Source organism: Lycorma delicatula, chromosome 3 (assembly GCF_047948215.1).
Source record: "Lycorma delicatula isolate Av1 chromosome 3, ASM4794821v1, whole genome shotgun sequence".
Taxonomy (NCBI): Eukaryota; Metazoa; Arthropoda; class Insecta; order Hemiptera; family Fulgoridae; genus Lycorma; species Lycorma delicatula.
The window spans coordinates 160303819-160324557 of NC_134457.1; the positions used below are offsets into that span (position 1 = coordinate 160303819).

General features: G+C 29.5%; 1 protein-coding gene across 1 annotated transcript in view; it reads left to right on the top strand.

The window, feature by feature from the left end:
* The window catches only part of LOC142321007 (urocanate hydratase-like), a 59621-nt gene extending 41143 nt beyond the window's left edge, over nt 1-18478 (top strand). The window contains exons 13-15 of the mRNA XM_075359001.1: nt 6591-6672; nt 8444-8554; nt 18182-18478. Coding sequence (XP_075215116.1) covers nt 6591-6672; nt 8444-8554; nt 18182-18302 — 314 coding nt within the window. The 3' untranslated portion in view covers nt 18303-18478. The remainder of the gene's footprint in view (nt 1-6590; nt 6673-8443; nt 8555-18181) is intronic.
* The last annotated feature ends 2261 nt before the right edge of the window (nt 18479-20739 follow it).

Genomic DNA, 20739 nt, shown 5'->3' on the forward strand with positions numbered 1-20739 from the left:
TTTTTTTGTTATTATATGGAACGCTTAAACATTGCTTATTATCTATTATTGTACATCTAATGTCTATATTGCATATTATAAAGCATGTATTTTTTTTAAAGAAAATTCTAAATAAATAACAGATGTTGATAATAGAAATGCAGTGTCTTACTTTTTTTATTTCAGTATCGTTTTGTTAAAACAGTTTTATTTATATTACAGAAATTTTTGTTTTTTGAACGGAAGAAATGATGTTTGCGAAACTCTTACTGTATGATTTACAATTTCAATTTACAATTGTAATGTTTTTGGATATATATTTATAATTTTGTTTATTGTATTACAATAATAATATTTAAACTAAAAAAAAAAAATCAAAATTATAATATATTTATTTAATAAAAATATTCAATTTAAGGAAAAACTCTTTTTATGTTAAAAAGAGTTAACATAAAAGCATAAAAATGCTGGTTAAAAGCACAAAAATTTAATGGAACTCCACAATTCATACCTAATCTTTTAAAACATTAAACATTTTTAAAAGTAAATTTGATAAAACTTTCATTTTAGTTTTTATTGTGTTTAATAACAAATATAGAAAGTATCATAATAAAAACAACTGATAATTTAGAAATAGCTTCTTTCTTTTTCCTGTTTAGCCTCCGGTAACTACCGTTTAGATAATTCTTCAGAGGATGAATGAGGATGATATGTTTGAGCGTAAATGATGTGTGGTCTTGTACATTCTCAGTTTGACCATTCCTGAGATGTGTGGTTAATTGAAACCCAACCACCAAAGAACACCGGTATCCACGATCTAATATTCAAATCCGTGTAAAAACAACTGACATTACTAGGACTTGAACGCTGGAACTCTCGACTTCCAAATCAACTGATTTGGGAAGACGCGTTCACCACTAGACCAACCCTGTGGGCTAATTTAGAAATAGCTAAAAATTTAAAGTATAACTATGAAATATGGTACAGTAGAATTTTGAACTGTAAATATCACTGTATGCATAATTTACACATTGTTTCAGTAAAAAAAAGAGTTGTAAAAAGAAAATTATTTAAAATAAAAACAAGATTACAAATAGTCACAAAGAGGTTTTTTTTTAACTAGAACACTATTTTTAGAAAATAAGTAACATTTAAATCATTTGCTGTATGCTGTATGCTGTGCTTTGCACAGCATACAGAAATAGAATTAACATTCATTGATCAGTGAACAAATTACATGCAATCACCAACTATATGGAAATATACTTAACTCAAAAAGCTACAAATTTAATATGATTGAACAGTATTAAATTTTCAAATACATATAAACCATTCATTAAATGAACAAACAACATAATTCAGATACTATGTTTAATAATCTACACAATATTTTTTTTCTCCTAGTTTCAAATCTTTTTATTAATAATAGTAAGTTGCATGCATATTGCGACTTGTTGCCTGTTAACCTTCATGAAATTCATCATTTCACTAAGGATGGGTATAAAATGGCCCCAAGAAGCATTAATGAATAATTTGCATCATGCAAGTGAATAATAAAATTATTTTTGTTGCTAATATAATCTCATACTTGTGGTATAATGAATAATAAAAGGTAAAAGCTTTGTCAGTAATGAGTGCAAATGTTATTTTATTATGTGTGAGTATAAACAATTGCATTAAAATATAATGAAACAAAAGAGATATAAAATTTATTCATAAAAATTCCTACCAAAACATTTTGAAATTATCTTTGTTTTTAAAATTTTTGCATTTGGAAAATTTTTTTGATACTTTTTTGTATTTTTTCTCTTGCATCATACATTTGTGTAGATGTTTATTATTGAACAGATTAATGAATGTTTTCGTAAGTAAACAACAGTTTTTGTCAAGAATTATACAAAGCCGATAAATATTTTCAGTTATAGTACATTAAGCAGCTTATGGAAGATTGCTGGAAAATTAATCAGTCATAGAAAATACTGTCAAGAAATTTTTTTATTTTTAAATTTACTTTGGATCTAAACATTTTGGGCTAGGACTATAAACTGATACAGTAGTACTAATGAACTATTGCTCTGATAAAGATCACATTTGCAATAACATTTTTGTAAACCATGGAAGACTGCAATCAATTTACATAATCATGGTACACCACATTCTTATCTATCTTGACTACCATTAGTGTCTGGATTAGCCCCCAATTACCAATGTAAAATGAAATTTAATCATTTTCCTGAAAATAGAAATCAATATGAATTTATGATTAACAGAATGATTTCTAATGGGATTTTATAATGTTAAACAAAGTTTTTTAAGTTCAATTTAATGTAATATATTTCTATGTTTAATTTTTAAGTATATACATTTTCAACTTTATATACATGAAATATAATACTTTCAATAACAGAAGTTACAGAAGTTGTTAATCATATGAATTAATCTTTCTTTGATTTATAATAACAATGAAAATTTACTTTAAGTCATTAATAAAAAGTATTTATAAAAATAACTGAATAATTTTGTCATCATTTATAATCAATACCAAAAGTCTTCAATAAGTTTTTTTTTAAAATCTAACACAATTTGAATGAGAATTTACTTAACAATTCATTATTGATATCAGTTAAAAAAGAAATATTCCAGCTATTATTTTCATTATAATATAAAACATTTCATAATGAATTTCATCCCATATAGTATTATTAATAAGTGGCATGCACGCATTTTTACAACCTATTCATAATTTGAAAAAACAAGATGACAGCATTTATAAAACTGCAATTTTTTCCACAATATATGAAACAGGACAATTTTTTAATTATACAAATAATAAATATGCCAATCATCAATCAATATAATCAAATCTGAATTTATTCCTTTGAATGATAATTATAACCACAAGGTTTATTTTGTTAAATGATAAATTGACTGGATATCACCTATTTACAATAGCTCTTTTAACATTTAATAATTAATGACTTTTTCATAGCTGAAATAACTAGTTTTAGCTTTTCATCTTTTTTATAAATGTATCAAAAAATTACAAAAAAAAGTCATTTGCAGAAGAATAAAATCAATGAGATGGGGCCCACCTCCCCATTATTATCATTATGTTCAACCAAGTTTATTATTATTAATGTTCTCTTGAAGTAAATCTACTTTTTTTGTATAAAAATCTTATATTATTTTATTCGTTTCCTTCTTTACATGGTATCTTTATAGTTTGTGTTTTACTTGAGTTTTAAGTTAACCAACTTCAATTAATAATTTTTTTTTTGTGATAAAATTCCTCTTTTCTTCAAACTTCTGCATTTTTTAGTTTTTTCTATAAAAAAAAATTTTTACATGAAAAATCTATATCTTTCCTTTACAATTTTTTTCTTTTTTGTAATACCTTTAACTCTTAGTTTTTAAATAGACCTCAGTGACTATTTATTGAGTAGCAGAGATTAATCATGATTGGGTCATATTTCATTCTCTTTACAAACACTAATTTGCTGTCATAAAAGCACAAAAAATTGTATATTTGAAAGCCAGTCTGCATGATTTTGAAAATATGTCAATTTTTTATTTACTCATACATATTTATAATGCATGGCCAAAATAAATATTCAAAACACAAATATGTTTATAGTTAACTTTGAGTTTGGACTAAATGATTCAAATCAATCAATATTACAAAAATAATAGAATAAAATTTATGTAAAATAAAATAAAATAATGTTAAATAATTTTTTAAAAATTCTGTTTAATAATAATAGGCTTCCCATGGAGACTGCCTGTGAGGCTAGAGTAGTGAGGTGATACGAGCACCTCATGCGTGGCTAGACCGATCATCACCATCAACTGGCAACAAATGGGGTGCTCCTGGGGCGTTGTTTTGGGAGATGCAATGGGATGCTAATGTCTAATGGGGTGCTTATAATATATTTGCAAACAATTGTCTGATTTTCAAAATTCAAATGGGGTATTTGTAAGTATAAAATAAAATCACCACGGAACCAAACCAAAACAAAAATTAACTGATTTTACTCAGAAATGGACCTTTTTTTAACACTGCATAGCACACAAATGTACTGTTCACAAAGCTACATCTGTTACTAGAAATTAATGTGAAAGTATATTCTAGATAAAACTACATCCATAGATTTACTGATAACAAAAAGACGTAATTCAGCAAATTATAAAAATACTTATATTTATACTGATTTAAATGTTGTTCTTCGATTGTGTTGCACGTTAGGTCTTATTGTAATAATAATTATATTTATACCAATATAAATGTTCTTCGATCACGTCGCACGGTAGTCCTTATTACACGACTGCGCAAAAAACGGTAAAGTATTTAGGGTGAATGAATGTATGTTTGTTCCATCATAGCAGCTCAAAGACTGAGTTGATTTAGATATATGACTCTGCATTGGAATCCTTACGTTATCTGGGTGGGTCATGGGCTCTATATATATATATATATATTTAAATAAATTGAAAAAATTTTACTATATACAAAATTGTCTCTGCACACTCTTTAATTATCCTATATTAAAAAACAATGTTTGTCAGCAACGTTTTTTTTTTGGCAGTCGTGTTTTTTAATTTTTAGTATTTAACTCTTGTTATTTGAAGCACTTAAATCAAGCTCAATTTAGAGATAACAAGTTGTACTTCTCTCTATTGAGATTTCAACATAAAGGCTGAATTTAATTTATTTAACTGGGTTCACTCTAGTTGAGGAATTTGCTATTTAGCAGGCAATCTTATGGGAACACAATTTTCATAGTATGCAAGTAACATTAATTAAACAAAAATCCTTCAGTACAGAAATTAAATGTAGATCAATGATTTAATCCAGTTCTGTTTATCTTTCAATAATTTTCACATAAATTTGCCAGTTTACTGATATCGATTTAAGATAATCACTATAAAAAAATTCTAAAATTATATCATAATTTACATTATACGAGGGTTATTTTTTTTCAAGGTCCAATCGGTCGCGAAATAAAAACCCGCGGAAAAATCGGATGAACCTTTGCGCATATGTGTTTGCATCTTATGGCTTTCAATTGCGCCTCGTCACTTCGTTTAGTTCTGAACACGCAGCTAGCACATAAACATGTCTACAACAATAGCATCTCCTGCCAAGTGTGAAGTGCGTGCGGAAATTCGATTTCTTCAGGCTGAGGGGTGTAATGCAGCTGAAATTCATTGACGAATAAGTAATGTGTACGGTGAAACTTCAATGAGTAACAGCGAAATGCGACAATGGTGCAGGAACTTTAAAGCAGGACGTACAGATGTTCATGATGCAGGCGGTCAGGGAAGGAAGCGAGTGTCAACCGTTGATCTCGTTGAGCGAGTGGATGAGGCAATTCGAGAAAATCGTCGGTTCACAATTTCTGTATTGCATGATTCGTTTCCTGAAATTTCAAGGTCATCTCTCTACATCATTATGAGTGAGAGACTTCAGTACCGCAAACTGTGTGCGAGATGGGTTTCCAAGATGCTGTCTAACCATCACAAAACAATGAGACTGGACACCTCCCTAACATTTCTCCAGCGCTACCACAATGAAGGAGAAGATTTTTTGAACAAAATTGTCACAGGGGACGAGACACAGGTCCATTTCAAAACTGAAGAAACAAAAAAACAATCCAAACAGTGGATGCATTCTCATTCTCCCAGTAAACCAAAGAAGTTCAAGCGAACCTTCTCCAACAGAAAGTGTATGGCTACTGTGTTCTGGGATCGGAATGGAGTTCTCTTGGTGGAATTCATGGAATGTGGCACAACCATCACTGCAGTCTCATACTGCATGACTCTTCAACGTCTACGAAGGGCAATTCAGAATAAGCAGAGAGGAATGTTGTCATCAGGCATTGTCTTTTCCATGACAATGCTTGGCCGCATACTGCAGCTGTGACAAAGAAGCTCCTGTAGCGTTTTCATTGGGAAGTGTTTGATCACCCACCATACAGCCCGGACTTGGCTCCATCCGATTTTCACCTCTGCTCACATGAAATGCTGGCTAGGAGGACAAGATTTTGGCACAGACATCGAGCTGCAGACCAGCGTAGAAACATGGCTGAAAACACAGGCGGCTCCGTTCTATGACGAGGGTATTGGAAAGTTGATACCACGCTACAACAAATGTCTAAATCGGAGTGGCGACTATGTAGAGAAATAGCGTAACTACGTAAGTACTTGTTACAAATAAAAAATTTTTTAATTTCGTGACCGATCGGACCTTGAAAAAAAAATAACCCTTGTATCATCATTTCACAGCCTTGATCCATAATGACCAATTAAAATGATTACCTTTTTTGGTCATTAAAAATAAATTTACTCATTCACAATTATCCACCTTTCTCTGCCTGGAATATTGATGAAAAATTTCAGAATAACTTAAAATTCTCTTAAAATGTTAATATATTCTTCAATGTTTATATTTCATAAACATTGAGTTTGAAAATATTTTTCCATTAAATCAGTCTCAAATTTTTTATTGTCTTGAAACAGATTTTAAATATCAAGAAATTCATATATTTATTTTAAAGTGATTTTAATTATTTAACTTATGTATGCATAACTGTAATCTCTTACATTATTTTTAGATATGGCTGTCCAGAATTTTATTGGTACTGGAATGCGTGGTGCTACTTGGGTTGCTCTTCATAATGGAGGTGGGGTTGGATGGTAAGTCATTATAAATATAGAAAAACAGAATGAAAGGCAAAAAATAAAATTTTAAATTAGCTTTTTGTATTATAGAATTTGTAAATTAAAAGAGTTTATAAACTTAATGGTTGAATTCATTTAATGATGGTCAGATATTATTTAAGACTTAATGATAATAAAACAAATGTGTATATTTGGTTGTATAAAATTCTGTGATTGTTACTAAAATTCTACATTGTATTTTATATATATCTGTTAAACAATTGCATTATGTAGTCATTAATCAGTATTTGAAGTGCAGTAATTATGATGAGAAACTAACCTGTTATATGTTTTGCTTGACATTTCTCATTTGCAATGATATTCACAACATTTAACAAATTGAAACTAAACTATCATATACTCAACAGTCTAAAATGATGCAAAATTTGAAAAAAGCTTGTTTTACATTAAGTGTATATTTTAATCACATACTAGATAATTTTTTTAGTAGTTTCATGTAGCAAAAAAAATACCAATGGTATTTATAAGCAAGAGACAATAACTATAAATCAACATTGCTAAAGAAGGTAATTTCGATAACTAAAAAAATTTTGCTCTGAAACTTTTAATAGATTTAAAGTGTAATCTGGGAATCACTGTTATCACATATGCATACAACTGAGCAAACTAATTTCAAGAACAAACATGAGAAAAATGGAACATTATGTTCAGTGACAGAACATTTGATATTTCTCTCAGTACATCAAAAATCAATAAAATTGTTTGAACCAGTGGGCAAATACTCATTGCAACAATCAACAAATTTGGAATTTTATGCTGGGAATATGATGAAACACTCCATGTGAGATTATAGTACAAAATGTCACATGCAAGACAGGTTCCTCATCTTCAACACAGGGGAAGAATGTTTTTAGTGACTGTGACTTAACTTCTTCCATGGTTTAAACGGGATGGAGACAAAACTTTTAATTCTACTGTCACCTGTGATGGGATTTGATCCACTATTTTACTCCTAAATCAAAGAGATCATGTATTTGTTGGAAGTATCTTATAATACAACTCTTCTTCTTGAAGAAAAGCAAAAAATTTCTTCTGTAGACAATGTTATTCAAGGAAAAAATAATATAAACAGTATTGTTTAATGAACTTCCTTACTGATTAAAAAAAAAAAAAAAAAAAAAATCAGTATTATCTAATGAAAATAAAAACTAGCTGGTCTCTAGAAGCAGAGTAAGCCGAGATTCAGTTTCGTTCATTGAAAACAAAGCCTTCATTCTGTGGTTCTAATACTGGGAAACTCGACTTAAATGATATGTACTGCTCAATCTACTAACAGCCTGGTTTAGCTCCATTTACTTAACTCAATAATTAATGTACTTTTTAATACATTAAAATACTAAAGGAAATTAAAGGGGGGACAAAAATTAAAAAAAAATAAAGTCATAAATTAAGTCGGTGGTTGGAGAAGTAAATAAGACTTACTTGAGATTGAAATAAGAACATTCACATTTGAAGGAATGAATGCATTGCAGTTACTGGATCTGTATAAAAGATAAAAGGTATTAAATTTTAATTATATTATTAATAGAAATTATAGAAATAAATTCTATTTTATTAGAATTTTTTATATGATAAATATAAAAAAATTGTGAAAACAATTAAAAATGATTTTGTGTAGGATAGGATATACCAAATAACTTTGCATAATTAACTTTTTAATTTTTATGTTAAAAAAAAGCTATATTTGTACAATTTATGAAATGGTTATTTTTATTATAATTCTTAGGGGAGAAGTAATAAATGGTGGATTTGGGCTTGTTTTGGATGGAAGTCAGTTAGCAGAAGAATGTGCCAAACTTCTACTCGGTTGGGATGTAGCAAATGGTATAGCACGCAGGTAATATTTTACATAACTTAATAATGTTTGTCTTTATTTTCAAACATAAGTTTATTTTTAATGGTAAGTTTTATTTGTCATAAAACATTATATAACCTCTCTCACCTCAATTTATAAGTTTAATCACATATTGTTTAATATTCTACAAAAAATTTTGGAACTTAAAATGGTTGGTTTTTTAATGCTTATTTCCTTTTTATCATAGTTTTTCTCTTTAACTTCCACCAGTTTTTGGCTCTTAGAGGAAAAAAAATTGTGAAATTCCAACATATTCAATCTTATTATTTTTTAAAGACAGTTGGTTTTTTTTAATATCCAATGTATTTTTTAACACATTTCATCTAATTCCATGCTAGTATGTTTTCAGAAAAACACTAATTCGAGGGATATTTCTAAGATAAAGACCGCTGGGAAATCTCTCTCCTTAAGGTTGGCAAACCTATGTCATTCATGACCACGCTAATAACGTACACGCTGCATTGTTGTCTGCAAGTTATCGCGTTGTAGTATCTTTGATTACGTGTGAGTTATGTTATGAAATGAATAGGAAAATTGATGTTGCCGCCGACTGTGAAATACGTGGAGTCATACGTTTTTTAAACCATCAAAATGTTAAGCGGAATGAAATTCATAGGTAGTTTGTTGCTGTGTACAGTGATAATGTAATGAATGAAAGAAACGTCCGAAAATGGTGTGAAAAGTTTAGAAATAACGGAATTAATGTGCATGATGAAGAACGTTCGGGGAAGCCCGCGATAATCACCGAGGACATGTTGAAACGCGTCGATGATGAAATCAGAACAGTCGTCGCTCAACGATTTCCGACCTGGCCCTTCTTTTTCCTGATATTTCAAGAGCTGTTATCGATTGCATTTTTCATGACCATTTAGCCGTCGGGAAGGTTTGTGCACGTCGGATGCTGCACGTGTGAACGGAACGTCACAAAAAAATCTGAATGGGATCTGCTTTGGAAATTTTGATGCGCTACACAGAAAAAGGTGATGAGTTTCTTAATTCAATTGTTACTGGTAATGAAACATGGATTTTGCATTACATGCCAGAGAGGAAACGGCAGTTAAATGAATGGCGTCATCCTCAATCACCAACCAGACCGACAAAGGTCAAGCTACAGCCATTTGGACGCAAACTGATGACCACAGTCTTTTGGGATCGGTTTGGCATACTGCTGATTGATTTCATGCCACGTGGAACGATTATGAATGCAGAAGCCTACTGCGAAACTATACATAAGTTACGGTGCGCCATTCAAGATCGGTGATATGGGCGGCTGACCGACGGCGTCGTCCTGCTGCACGATAATGCACGTCCATTAGTTGCAGGTCCGATACGTGATTTACTGAGAACATTTGGATGGGAAATTTATAATCACCCACTATAGAGTCCGGACTCAGCTCTTTCTGATTACCATTTGTTTGGGAAATAGAAAAAAATTTTGAGTTGTAAGCAATCTGGAGGTGACGATTAACTTAAAAATGCAGTCAATCTGTGACTAAATGTACTGGCAGGGGAATACAACTAGGGCATATTGAAGCTGGTGTATCGCTACAGTAAATATCTTATTTCATATAGCGATTATATAGAGATGTAATTTAAGAGAAATAAAAAATATTTATAAGGTTTTCAGAATAAATTTTTTTATAATGAAACGGTCTTTACTTTAGAGATAACTCCCTCATAAATAGTAAAAGTGACATTATTTTCTAGTACTATCATAATTTTCAAGAACAAAGTAATGATTTAAAAAGAAAAAAAAATATTATGTAAAAACTTATACATATAAAATTATGTATTTATTGTAAAAGATAGTTTTGCAAAATACAATTCTGGGAAAAATGGTTATTAGTTACAGAGTAAGTTAACTTTATTGCACCATAGATCAACTTCTCTTCATTCTGTGGTTCACAGAACCACAAACAAAAACAAATGCACCCACTCTGAGAGATACAATAATTGTAATTGTACAATAATTGTATCAGAGAGATACTTAATTCCTGTAATGTCTAAATATGATATTTGTATATTAAAAAATTTTTTTATTATATAAATATATTTATATAAAGATATATAATATTAAAATATATATAATTTTTTTGTTGCTCTTTATTTTAAAAAGTACTTTAATTATATTTTATGGGTACAGAATACAAAATAAAACATTTTAGAAATACTAAATCTAAATTATATAATTTCTTAAAACCAATAAAGGTTGTTTTAATCATCTTCTGAATCGCTAATTGATTGAGACATTTTTTGTTTTGAACTGCACTTTTTACATATCATTATTATTGCATGTTCTAAACAAAAATAGTTGTTAGAGTTTACGCAGGTATATTTTAGTCCTGGCCTCCGTGGCGCAAGTGGTAACATCTTGACCTTTCATCCCGAGGTCCTGGGTTCGAATCCTGGTCAGTCATGGCATTTTCACACACGCTACAAATTGTTCATTGCATACTCTGAAGCAATACCTAATGGTGGTCCTGGAGGTTTAACAGGAAAAAAAAACAAAAACAAAAGGTGTATTTAGTCAGATGAATCTTTTTGTAATGAACTGCACATGATGTACAGTGTTTCCTTTTGTTTGCTGTAGATGGTCCAGCTGGTTCTTCATGATCTACAGGTGTTGTTGGTAGATGAATTTTCTGTAAACTTTGCTGAAGAGGTCTAGGAATTCCTATTGTCTTACAAATTCTGATTTTCAATTGCTCAGAAATTAATTCTTGTGAAAGTTTTTTAAAAAATATTCTTTGTGAAATCATCTCTATTTGATTTCCACTTATTATTTGAGCATTTATACCAGCTACATTTAGCATGGCATAAAAAACTACCACTGATCAATGATGAGTGTTTCTTGCAACATTATGTGTGGAACACGTCTTTTCAACTACATCTACACTCGATTTAGTAGCATTATAAAATGTTACCATGTGAGGTTTATACTGCTTGACAGTATTTTCATCAATTGTCAAAGTGTAGGCGTGAAATAATTAACACACGTTTTCCTTTTTTAGGAACATAAGACACAATTGTTGAATCCTTATAAAAATCAAACATACTTGAGTTTAGTGATCTAATTTTACAATTTTTGAATTCAACAGGAATTTGTTTTAAATTTTTTGTAAAGTTCCAATAAAAGAAAAATTTTCTTTCTTGAGTTTTTCCACAAGTTTTTTGTTAAAAAACCAATTATCTGCTGTTATATTTTGGCCACTTTTGTGTATTGGTTTCACTAACCTTATATCAGCTGGTTTATTACTGACACAATAAGGCCCATCTGGCATGTTCCCTGAATATATTTCCATGTTATATGTGTAGTAGAGTTTTGCATTTACTAAGGCATGTATTTTAAACTCCATATTTAGCTGGTTTTTGATGGAATGTTTTATTAACCAGTAAATTTTCCTCGAAGGCTCTCAAGTTTTTCATTTATGGTCACATTTTCATCAAGCGAGTAGCATTTCTGACAACTGGTAACAAATAGATTGAATATTTTTATAACTGTTGCTAACCAATTCCACTGAACTCGTATTTCATATATGGATTTATCATCAAACCTAATGCATCTAATGATAAATTTAAATCGTTTCAAATTCATTGTTAATGAAAAATTTCAACACCATCTCCATCACTACCCCATAATTCTTCTAGACTTTCTTAATTACTCCATAGTGTTCCTGCTCAATAAAGAAATCCAATAAATGCTTTTAGTTCAGCTAAAGTAACATTTTTTGCTTCTTTTTTATGAGCGAAGTTTGTTTTATAACATCAAAATACTGATTTGTACATTGCAAAATCTCTTCTAATATTTCATTAGTTATTGAGAAATTCGAAGACTCAAAAGGTGACTTTGTATTTTTAATTTCTACGATGACACCAGGTAAGTGCCTAATTAGATTTTGTGGTCTGGTTTGCACGTTCTGAGTAGGCCTCATTCCCTTCTATTTAGTAATTTTAACTTTTCCCAGATAATAAGGGTCATTGTTATTTTCAATTTCATTAGTATCATCCTGACACATGTCTGAATCATTTTCCTGCTCTTCAATGACATCTTCATTTTCATTATCTGAAGATTCGTCCAAACTTTCATCAGAGATTCCATCATCTTCCTGCAGTAAGTGTTGAATGATCTCTGCATGGTGGACATTAGTAGCATTCAAATGGTCTAAATCCATTATAGATATGAAAAAAGTAACATTATAAAAAGTAATCGGCTATTTAACACACATTAAACAAAAACAATGCTTTAGATAACAAAAAGATTAAAATGTCTACTTGTAACATATATATTTACAATTTACAACATAAAAATTTGTTTTATTTACTATATATTTAAAAAGCATGATATTTAAGATGAGATAAAAACTGTAACACGAATGGATACAATGTATCTAGTAGATATAAAACCTTCACTGAAAGACACATGCACACAACTCGAGGTCTAAGACTGGACTAACATTTAAAGGAAGGGAGGTTAGGAAGGTATTGGGAGGGGGAAGCTGTCGATTTCTCACAGTAAGAAACTACAAAGCAAAATGGTACACTGTTTTCTGTCAGATTCGCTTGATGGAGGGTTAAAGCTCAGAAAAATTTTCATACTAATGTACAAATTTTAGTCTCTGTTTCGAACTAAGTGAAATATGCCGTAAACTTCATCTACATGCTTATAAAACTTATTAACCTTTTTTTATTGAAGTATTAACTCTGTTTATATTTATTAGTTCAGTACTTTTTAATAAAAAAAAATTTTTTTTTTCAAGTTTATCAACAAAATTGAAAGCTAAATGTCAGAGATCAGTAATACTTAGCCCATAAAGTAATGTAGAGATTTCACTTATTTCTCTTTTTTTGCTTAATGGAAAAAACAGAATTCAGACTTATTTTAATGCTTTCACAGTCGACTTTTTTCAAACGATCATGAAATAGATGTAAGTTATATCAAATTCTTGTGATGCAGTTCACAGAGCTTTTCCTTCTAAATGGCTGCTATTTTTAAGATGGTATTGATGGAGCTGTAATTTATTTTTGCTTTTCTGGATATTGACTTCAGGATATGCAAATAAAGGAAGAAGCTCTGAAACTATGCCTGGCTATAATTAGTGTTCTTAGAAATTTAAAATCATTGATGAATGAGTCAAAGTCTCAAAAAAGTATTTTGAAATACGTGTTAAAAAGTTTATGCTGGTTCTAAAAAATCATTCATACTAAATAGTTTGAATCTTCTTAATATGCCAATTAAAAATTGTATATTGTAAATAGCTTTCATTAATATACTTAAAAATATATATTATTTATTAAGATAAAAAATTATTTATTAAAACAGAAAATATAAAATGTCATAATTATTGCAATATTTATTCAGTTTTTACTTTTTACAGAAGTTTATTTCTGTGGGACATTTTCCACAACTCAAGGTAAAAAAAAAAAAAATTAGAACATAACAATAAAGATGATTAGTCTGCCTAATTCTCAACAGTCAGTTTTTATGTAAAAATAGTAAAAATTACAAAATAATTTATTAGCATATAAGTATATGTACTTTAGTAAGTAAGTTTATGGTGATAGAAACTTTCAATAAATCACGATCAGATTAAAAGATTTATATTCACAATTACAACATTGAGAAATTGAAGATGGCCTCTTCAAACACGTTATCCAGTAGGATAACAGTATTTGATTACATGTGTTAAAAAACACATTAGATATAAAAAACCACCATGATGTAAACTATCTTTAAAAAATAATAAACATTCTATGTTTAATACATCTTCCAGGTTGTAGCAACATCCATATTGTTCAGTACTCCACAAAATAACATAAATCACTGTGTCCGATATTAACCTCTATTCATCATTACCCCATACTTCCATTTATATTAACTTTTCTACCAAATACTGTGTCTATGTATTCTGTTACCATCATAATTCAGCTTTCTGTCACACTGTTAAGTTTGGTTTTCTTTTATTTCTTCTTACCAGTAGAATTGTTTGTTTGTCTGATGATTAAATTACCACAGAAGCTTGTAAATGGACATACATAATGCATGTTGTAGCATATGAAAAATGCCATACTGACCAGAATTCGAACTTGGGATCTCTGTGTAAAAGGCTGAGATGCTACCACTCTGCCATGGAGATCGGTGGAGTGATATTTCTTCACAAATATCTCCATCATCTTCAGCTGCTTATTCTTGTACGTAGAACAAGCTTATTAAGTATGTAGAAGTGACACTTCACAAACATCTGATTCACTGAATTTGGCCAGTATAGTTAAATGTTCATCTAGAGCATTTTTTCTCAAAGTGAACGATAACGCTCCTTTGTGGGCGCTGGAGTCTTTCAGAGGGGGTGGTAGAAGGCCCACAGAAAATTGAGGACATTCAGGCAGTCTAGGAAAGTGATGGATATTTAAAAAGCAAAAATTATGTTTTCCTGATATTTCAGACTAAAATGTAAGTATTTAAACTCAGAAATAGGATATACTATGTTTTTAACAGATGGTACATTTAAAAAGTTTGGGGGCGCTAGAAAATTTTTGATTCTCAATGCAGGTGGTGGGCAAAAAGGTTTGCCCAGTGCCCAAAAGTTTGTTCAGTGTTTGAAGTCATCTTTTGTCATATCTAGTAACTGCATATCTTTTTCCAAGCATTTTTCTACAGTTACACCTCAGATTATATCAAGACTGAAATGATAACGATAGCTGAATAAGTGGTTTCCATACTCTATTAACACTCAAAGGGTGTGTATGTATATATATATATATATATATATATATATACATACACAACCTTCATAAAGAGCTTTCATTAATATACTTAAAAATATATATGTTAGTGGTTTGTGTTGAAGTGTTGTGGTGGGGGATTGTCTCTGCCGATGGTGATTTAGTCGACCTGCTCCAGGCGGCTAAGAGAGTATGTAGTGCTAACACCATAAACGATTCTACATACAAACGAATGTTTTTACTTAAACGTAGTTCTCAAATGATATTTGTATTTTTTAAATTTAAACGTGTACTCGTCTACTACTATTGTTATTTAAAATATTAAACTATTTTTTTAAACGTTAAGTGGAAGCTTATTTTCACCTTGCCATTTAAACAAACAATATAATATTTATTAAAATAAAAAAATTTAATGTCAAAATTATTGCAATATTTATTCAGTTTTCCTTTTTACAGAAGTTTACTTTTACAGCTGTTACTTTTTACAGAACAAATATTTTTTACACTACATAGATACTATAGTTTTTACACTATATACATGTAGTGATAATAAAGTAAAAATGAAATTTAGCAGATCCCCCAGTCTTGAATCAATTTATTTTTTGGTATGAGACTATCACACCCCAAGCACTTAAGTACAACTCAAAAATATTAAATGCAGAGTACTCTTTCCATAATCTACTGGTTGTGACATGGTCTATAGTACTTAAATAATTAATTACTCAACAATGAAAAACTTAAAAAAAAAAATTAGCAGATGCTCCTAACCCAAAACAATCTATTTTTCAAGATCACTCACTATTTTGGGTGTGATTAAAGGTTCAGGTTGTTAAGAATTTTTTTATGTTAACATTTTTATATGTTAGTGTCCTTTAAATGTACCACAACACTAGCCTTTTCATTTAAAAGTTTTGAGTTGTTTGCGGTGTAGTGGTGTCTATTAAAGAAAAATAGATTATTTTATGGTAGGACCATCTGCTGAATTTCATTTTTCTACATTTGACTGTTGATAAGTTATTAAAAGGTTGCTATACTTTGTTAACCCAAGGTATTCTTAATCATAATGCTTCACATTATTATATTCAGAACAAATACTTCCACACATCTACATATTAAACCTTACACAGTAAATATATATGAGTAATAAGCTTTATTTATTATATTTAAAACTGTTAAAAAAGAGGTGTACATTTACGAAGGAATGATGTAAATATTAAGCTGAACTTAATATTAAATTATATGTGAACAATACAGACATGTATTGTTCACATATCATTTCAGACAATAGATTTAATGATTCCATACCATCCTAGTGTTAACCCTGAAAAGGTACAGTTATTTTATATGTTACATCTATTTATCTTATATATGTTTACAGAATGCCAGAGTAAAAAAAAAAATAATAAATAATAAAAGTAAAGAAAAATTAACGTCTCAATTTAAAGAAATATTACCCATTTATGTGTTATTTTACTAATTTTATCTTGATTATACGAGGTCTATAAATAAACTAATGAGACTGGTTCCAAAAATACTTTTTATTTACAGTACATGGGTTCTATCACCTTAGAAATATTTCCCTTGGGAAACCATGCAACGCTTCAAATGGTTTTCCCATTTTTCATAGCAGTGTTGGAACTTAGAAACTGGAATATCCAGTAACGAATAGTTGGTTACATTTTTTTAATGTTTTCTACTGTTCCAAAATGGTGTCCTTTGAGGTTTTTTTTAATGTCGGGAACAGGAAAAAGTCGCAGACACTCAAATCAGGTGAATAAGGGTTGAGGAACGACAGGAATGTTTTTCTTTGCCAAAAATTCAGTAACTGAGAGTTAGGTGTGACAAAGTGCATTGTCATGATGCAGTATCCAGTTGACTTTGATGGCTGATCTCACACGGGCAACTCTTTTCTGCAATCTTTCAACAATTACTCAGTAGATATATTGATTTACTGTCCTGTAGGCAAAAATTCCTTATGGACAATGCCATTACTATCAAAGAAACAAATTAGCACGGTTTTGATTTTTGATTTGCTCGTTTTTGCTTTTTTGGGATGTGGTGAGTTTGAAGTGTCCATTCCTTGCTCTGGGGTTTTGTTTCTGGGTTGTACTCAAATATCCAAAATTCATCAACAGTAATAACATTTTTTAGAAAATCAGGATCAGTTTCAATTTGCTCTAGAAGATCGCGGCATACTTCCACCCAGTTGGTTTTTCTGTTCAATAGTGAGATTTTTTGGAACCAATTTTCCACAAACTTTTTCTATGTCCAATTCATTTGTCAAAATTTGATGGGCTGTGTAATGGTTCAAATTCAATTGTTCTGCAATAATTCTGACAGTTAATCACTGGTCGTACCATATCAAGTCTCTTGATTTGCTCAACATTGTTCTTACTTTTTAACATTAACAGTCTTCCAGAGTGTGGATTGTCCACAACTGATTTCCGGCCATCTGAAAATGCATTAAACATTTTAAAAAACTTGGGCTCATGACAGAACATCACCTCCATTTGCCCTTCTCAATTTTGAAAAAGTTTCAGTAGAATTCTCACTGAGTTTAACACAAAACTTGATTACAAAACGTTGCTCATAATTAATATCACTCATTTTTGTAATGTACAACAAAAACTAAACGAAAATTTTTTTTATGTCTCACATGGCAATAATAGATTAAAACTATTAATACCTAATATAAATCAGCTGTTCATATAACCATATGTTTACTAGTAACTTTCAGTTTTGCCACTTTGGATACCAAAAAAATCTAATCTCATTACTTTACAGACCTCAGATAAAAAGATTCATAGATTAACAAGAGATAAAAGAGTTATACAAAGTTCATCATTGCTATTCATTTTTTATTCTAAGAAATTTGTCTTGTTTTTCCAGATGCTGGTCAGGTAATGATAATGCATACTTAGCTATTCACAATGCTATGAAAGAAGATCATTTATTGAAGGTTACAATGCCATTTAATGTTATAAATAATAATGTACTTGATAAATTTTAAAATTAAATTTATAATACTTCAAAATCTGAAAGTAAATAATTAGTTTTGTATTCAAAATAAATTTATGTTTTATTAATTATTTCTTCCAAGTTATAGTACACAAGAGTATATAAATTATAAAAACTAAATATATTAATGTATTTTTAAGCTAACACTTCTTAACATGATTTTGCTATTTTTAAAAGTTCAGTCTTTGTTTTGCAATATATTTAAGCTATCAATAATATATGTAGTAGTTATAAATCATATAAAAAAAATAAATTTATTAAGCTAGAGCATATTGATTACTGATTCTTCTTTTTTATCACTTCCTTCTCACTGAACACCTTTTTTCTTTATTCTAATATTTATTTATTTATTTTTTTGTAGTTTGTTGCCATAATTAAAATTTGTCCCAGTCCTTGGTAGTTGTGTTATGCTGCTTGTAGGCATAAAGTCACCTACATTTTGATTAACTTAACTTAGGAAGTTGTCTTCAATGAGTGAAATATACTGTTGAAAATCACCATGTTAAGTTAATCAAAATGTAGGTGACTTTATCAGAGGTCCTGGGTTTGAATCCTGATAAAGTCACCTACATTTTGATTAACTTAACATGGTGATTTTCAACAGTATATTTCACTCATTGAAGACAACTTACTAAGGCTGGCATAGGATCTTAAGGCTAATTCTTAAGAATGACTATGCCATTTCTGGGAGCAGTTAACAGCTCTCATCAGATTGCCTATAATCTTAATTATGGCAACTAACACACATAATTTTGTTTCTTTTGTTTTTACAATGGTGTAGATTTAATTCTGAAAATTAATTTCAAGCAAATATAAATAATGACATAATTGCAGAACTACATCGATCATCTTGCATCCTTTTTGATTTATTGTAAATCCTGAAGTTCTGTACTAGATCTTAATTTTTTCAATGTAATCTTCATACCCTTTGTTTGTAGAATAATAACTAGAAACTCTGTTATGCAGCAACTGGTGTTTCTGAAAAAAATTAAGTGTCTTTCACTAGAATAAGGAGTCTTTCACTTAAATTATGTATATTTTTCTATGTATAATTTTATGCCATGATAGTTTTTTAATTGGATTTCCAGTAACATCAAAATAAACTGTTCTCCGTGGAATTATTGACAGAAATCCTTTTTTTTACTATCTTAGTAATTCTAAAAAGATTAACAAACAAATTTTAAAACACCTATAACTAATTGAACAAAGTAGCATCATTCTTCAGGAATTATGTCTAATAATTATAATGTAAACAAAATATTTCTAATTCTTAGGCATTAGCCTATGCTAGATCTGCCAGACATCATTATGTTATGTACATACACTTTAAACTGTCTTTTAGGTAAAGTACAAAACAATATAAAATACATATCTAGTGATAGAAAATCAATTAATCAAACCTACATTATACTCAGAACACAAAACACATACAACAAAATAGTCTTTTTTTTAAAAAAGTTTATTTTTAAGTTGGAAAGTAGAAAAAGATACATAAGATCTACCCGATGATAAACACAACTCAGGAGTTTATAAATTAAATGCAATAACTATAAATTACATTGCCTAAAGGGATGCTCATACAAGTGATTTAAAAAACTTGTATTTAAAGGACACACAAATGTTACATACTGCAACATAATCAATAATAGTACGTCAAATGTAGAGACAAGACAATTACATTAAATTTACATATAGCACAAAAACCATGAACTTACTGCTTATGAAAATTATAATATTCATAAAGACATTATATTTTAATATTATAAACAATATATTAAGGGAGCATACAAAACAATTCAAACATATTTTTTGATTAAACATTAAAGGATTTCACCAAATAACCCAAAACAGTGTCATTAACAGCAGTGCTGAAACAATGCCATTAATAAAGACGCTGATAAAACGATAAAATATTTTGGAAGCATATTTCCAGAAAGAAAGTTAGTTTTTTAAATTTTAACTACATCTCTCAAGCAATAGAATAATTTTGGCAAGAATACTATTTTATGCCATATTGCACATGTTTTTAAAAATAATAATATATTGAAATTAACAATAAATGATATTATATTTTTATATTTAATGGTAAATAAATGACATCAATTTAAAATAATTTTAGTGGTTAAATTATTATTTACATCAGTCCTTCTGATGAATATCTAATTAGATATTCTTTAGTAGGGCTGAACAGAATGTTAAATCTTTAAAAGAACTGAATGTTATGTATATGAAAAAACATGAAGGAACCTAATAAAATTCATGCATGTTTGAGGGGAATCACAAAATACTTGAAAAAGTGAGGTATGTACTGGTTGCCATGGTGATGTTTGGAGATCAGTCAGTCTATATGAGTATTTATCTTGACAGTGTTTGTTTTTATTTAATTACTCAAATCATATTGTTTAATTTGCAGGCAAGGATTACTTATT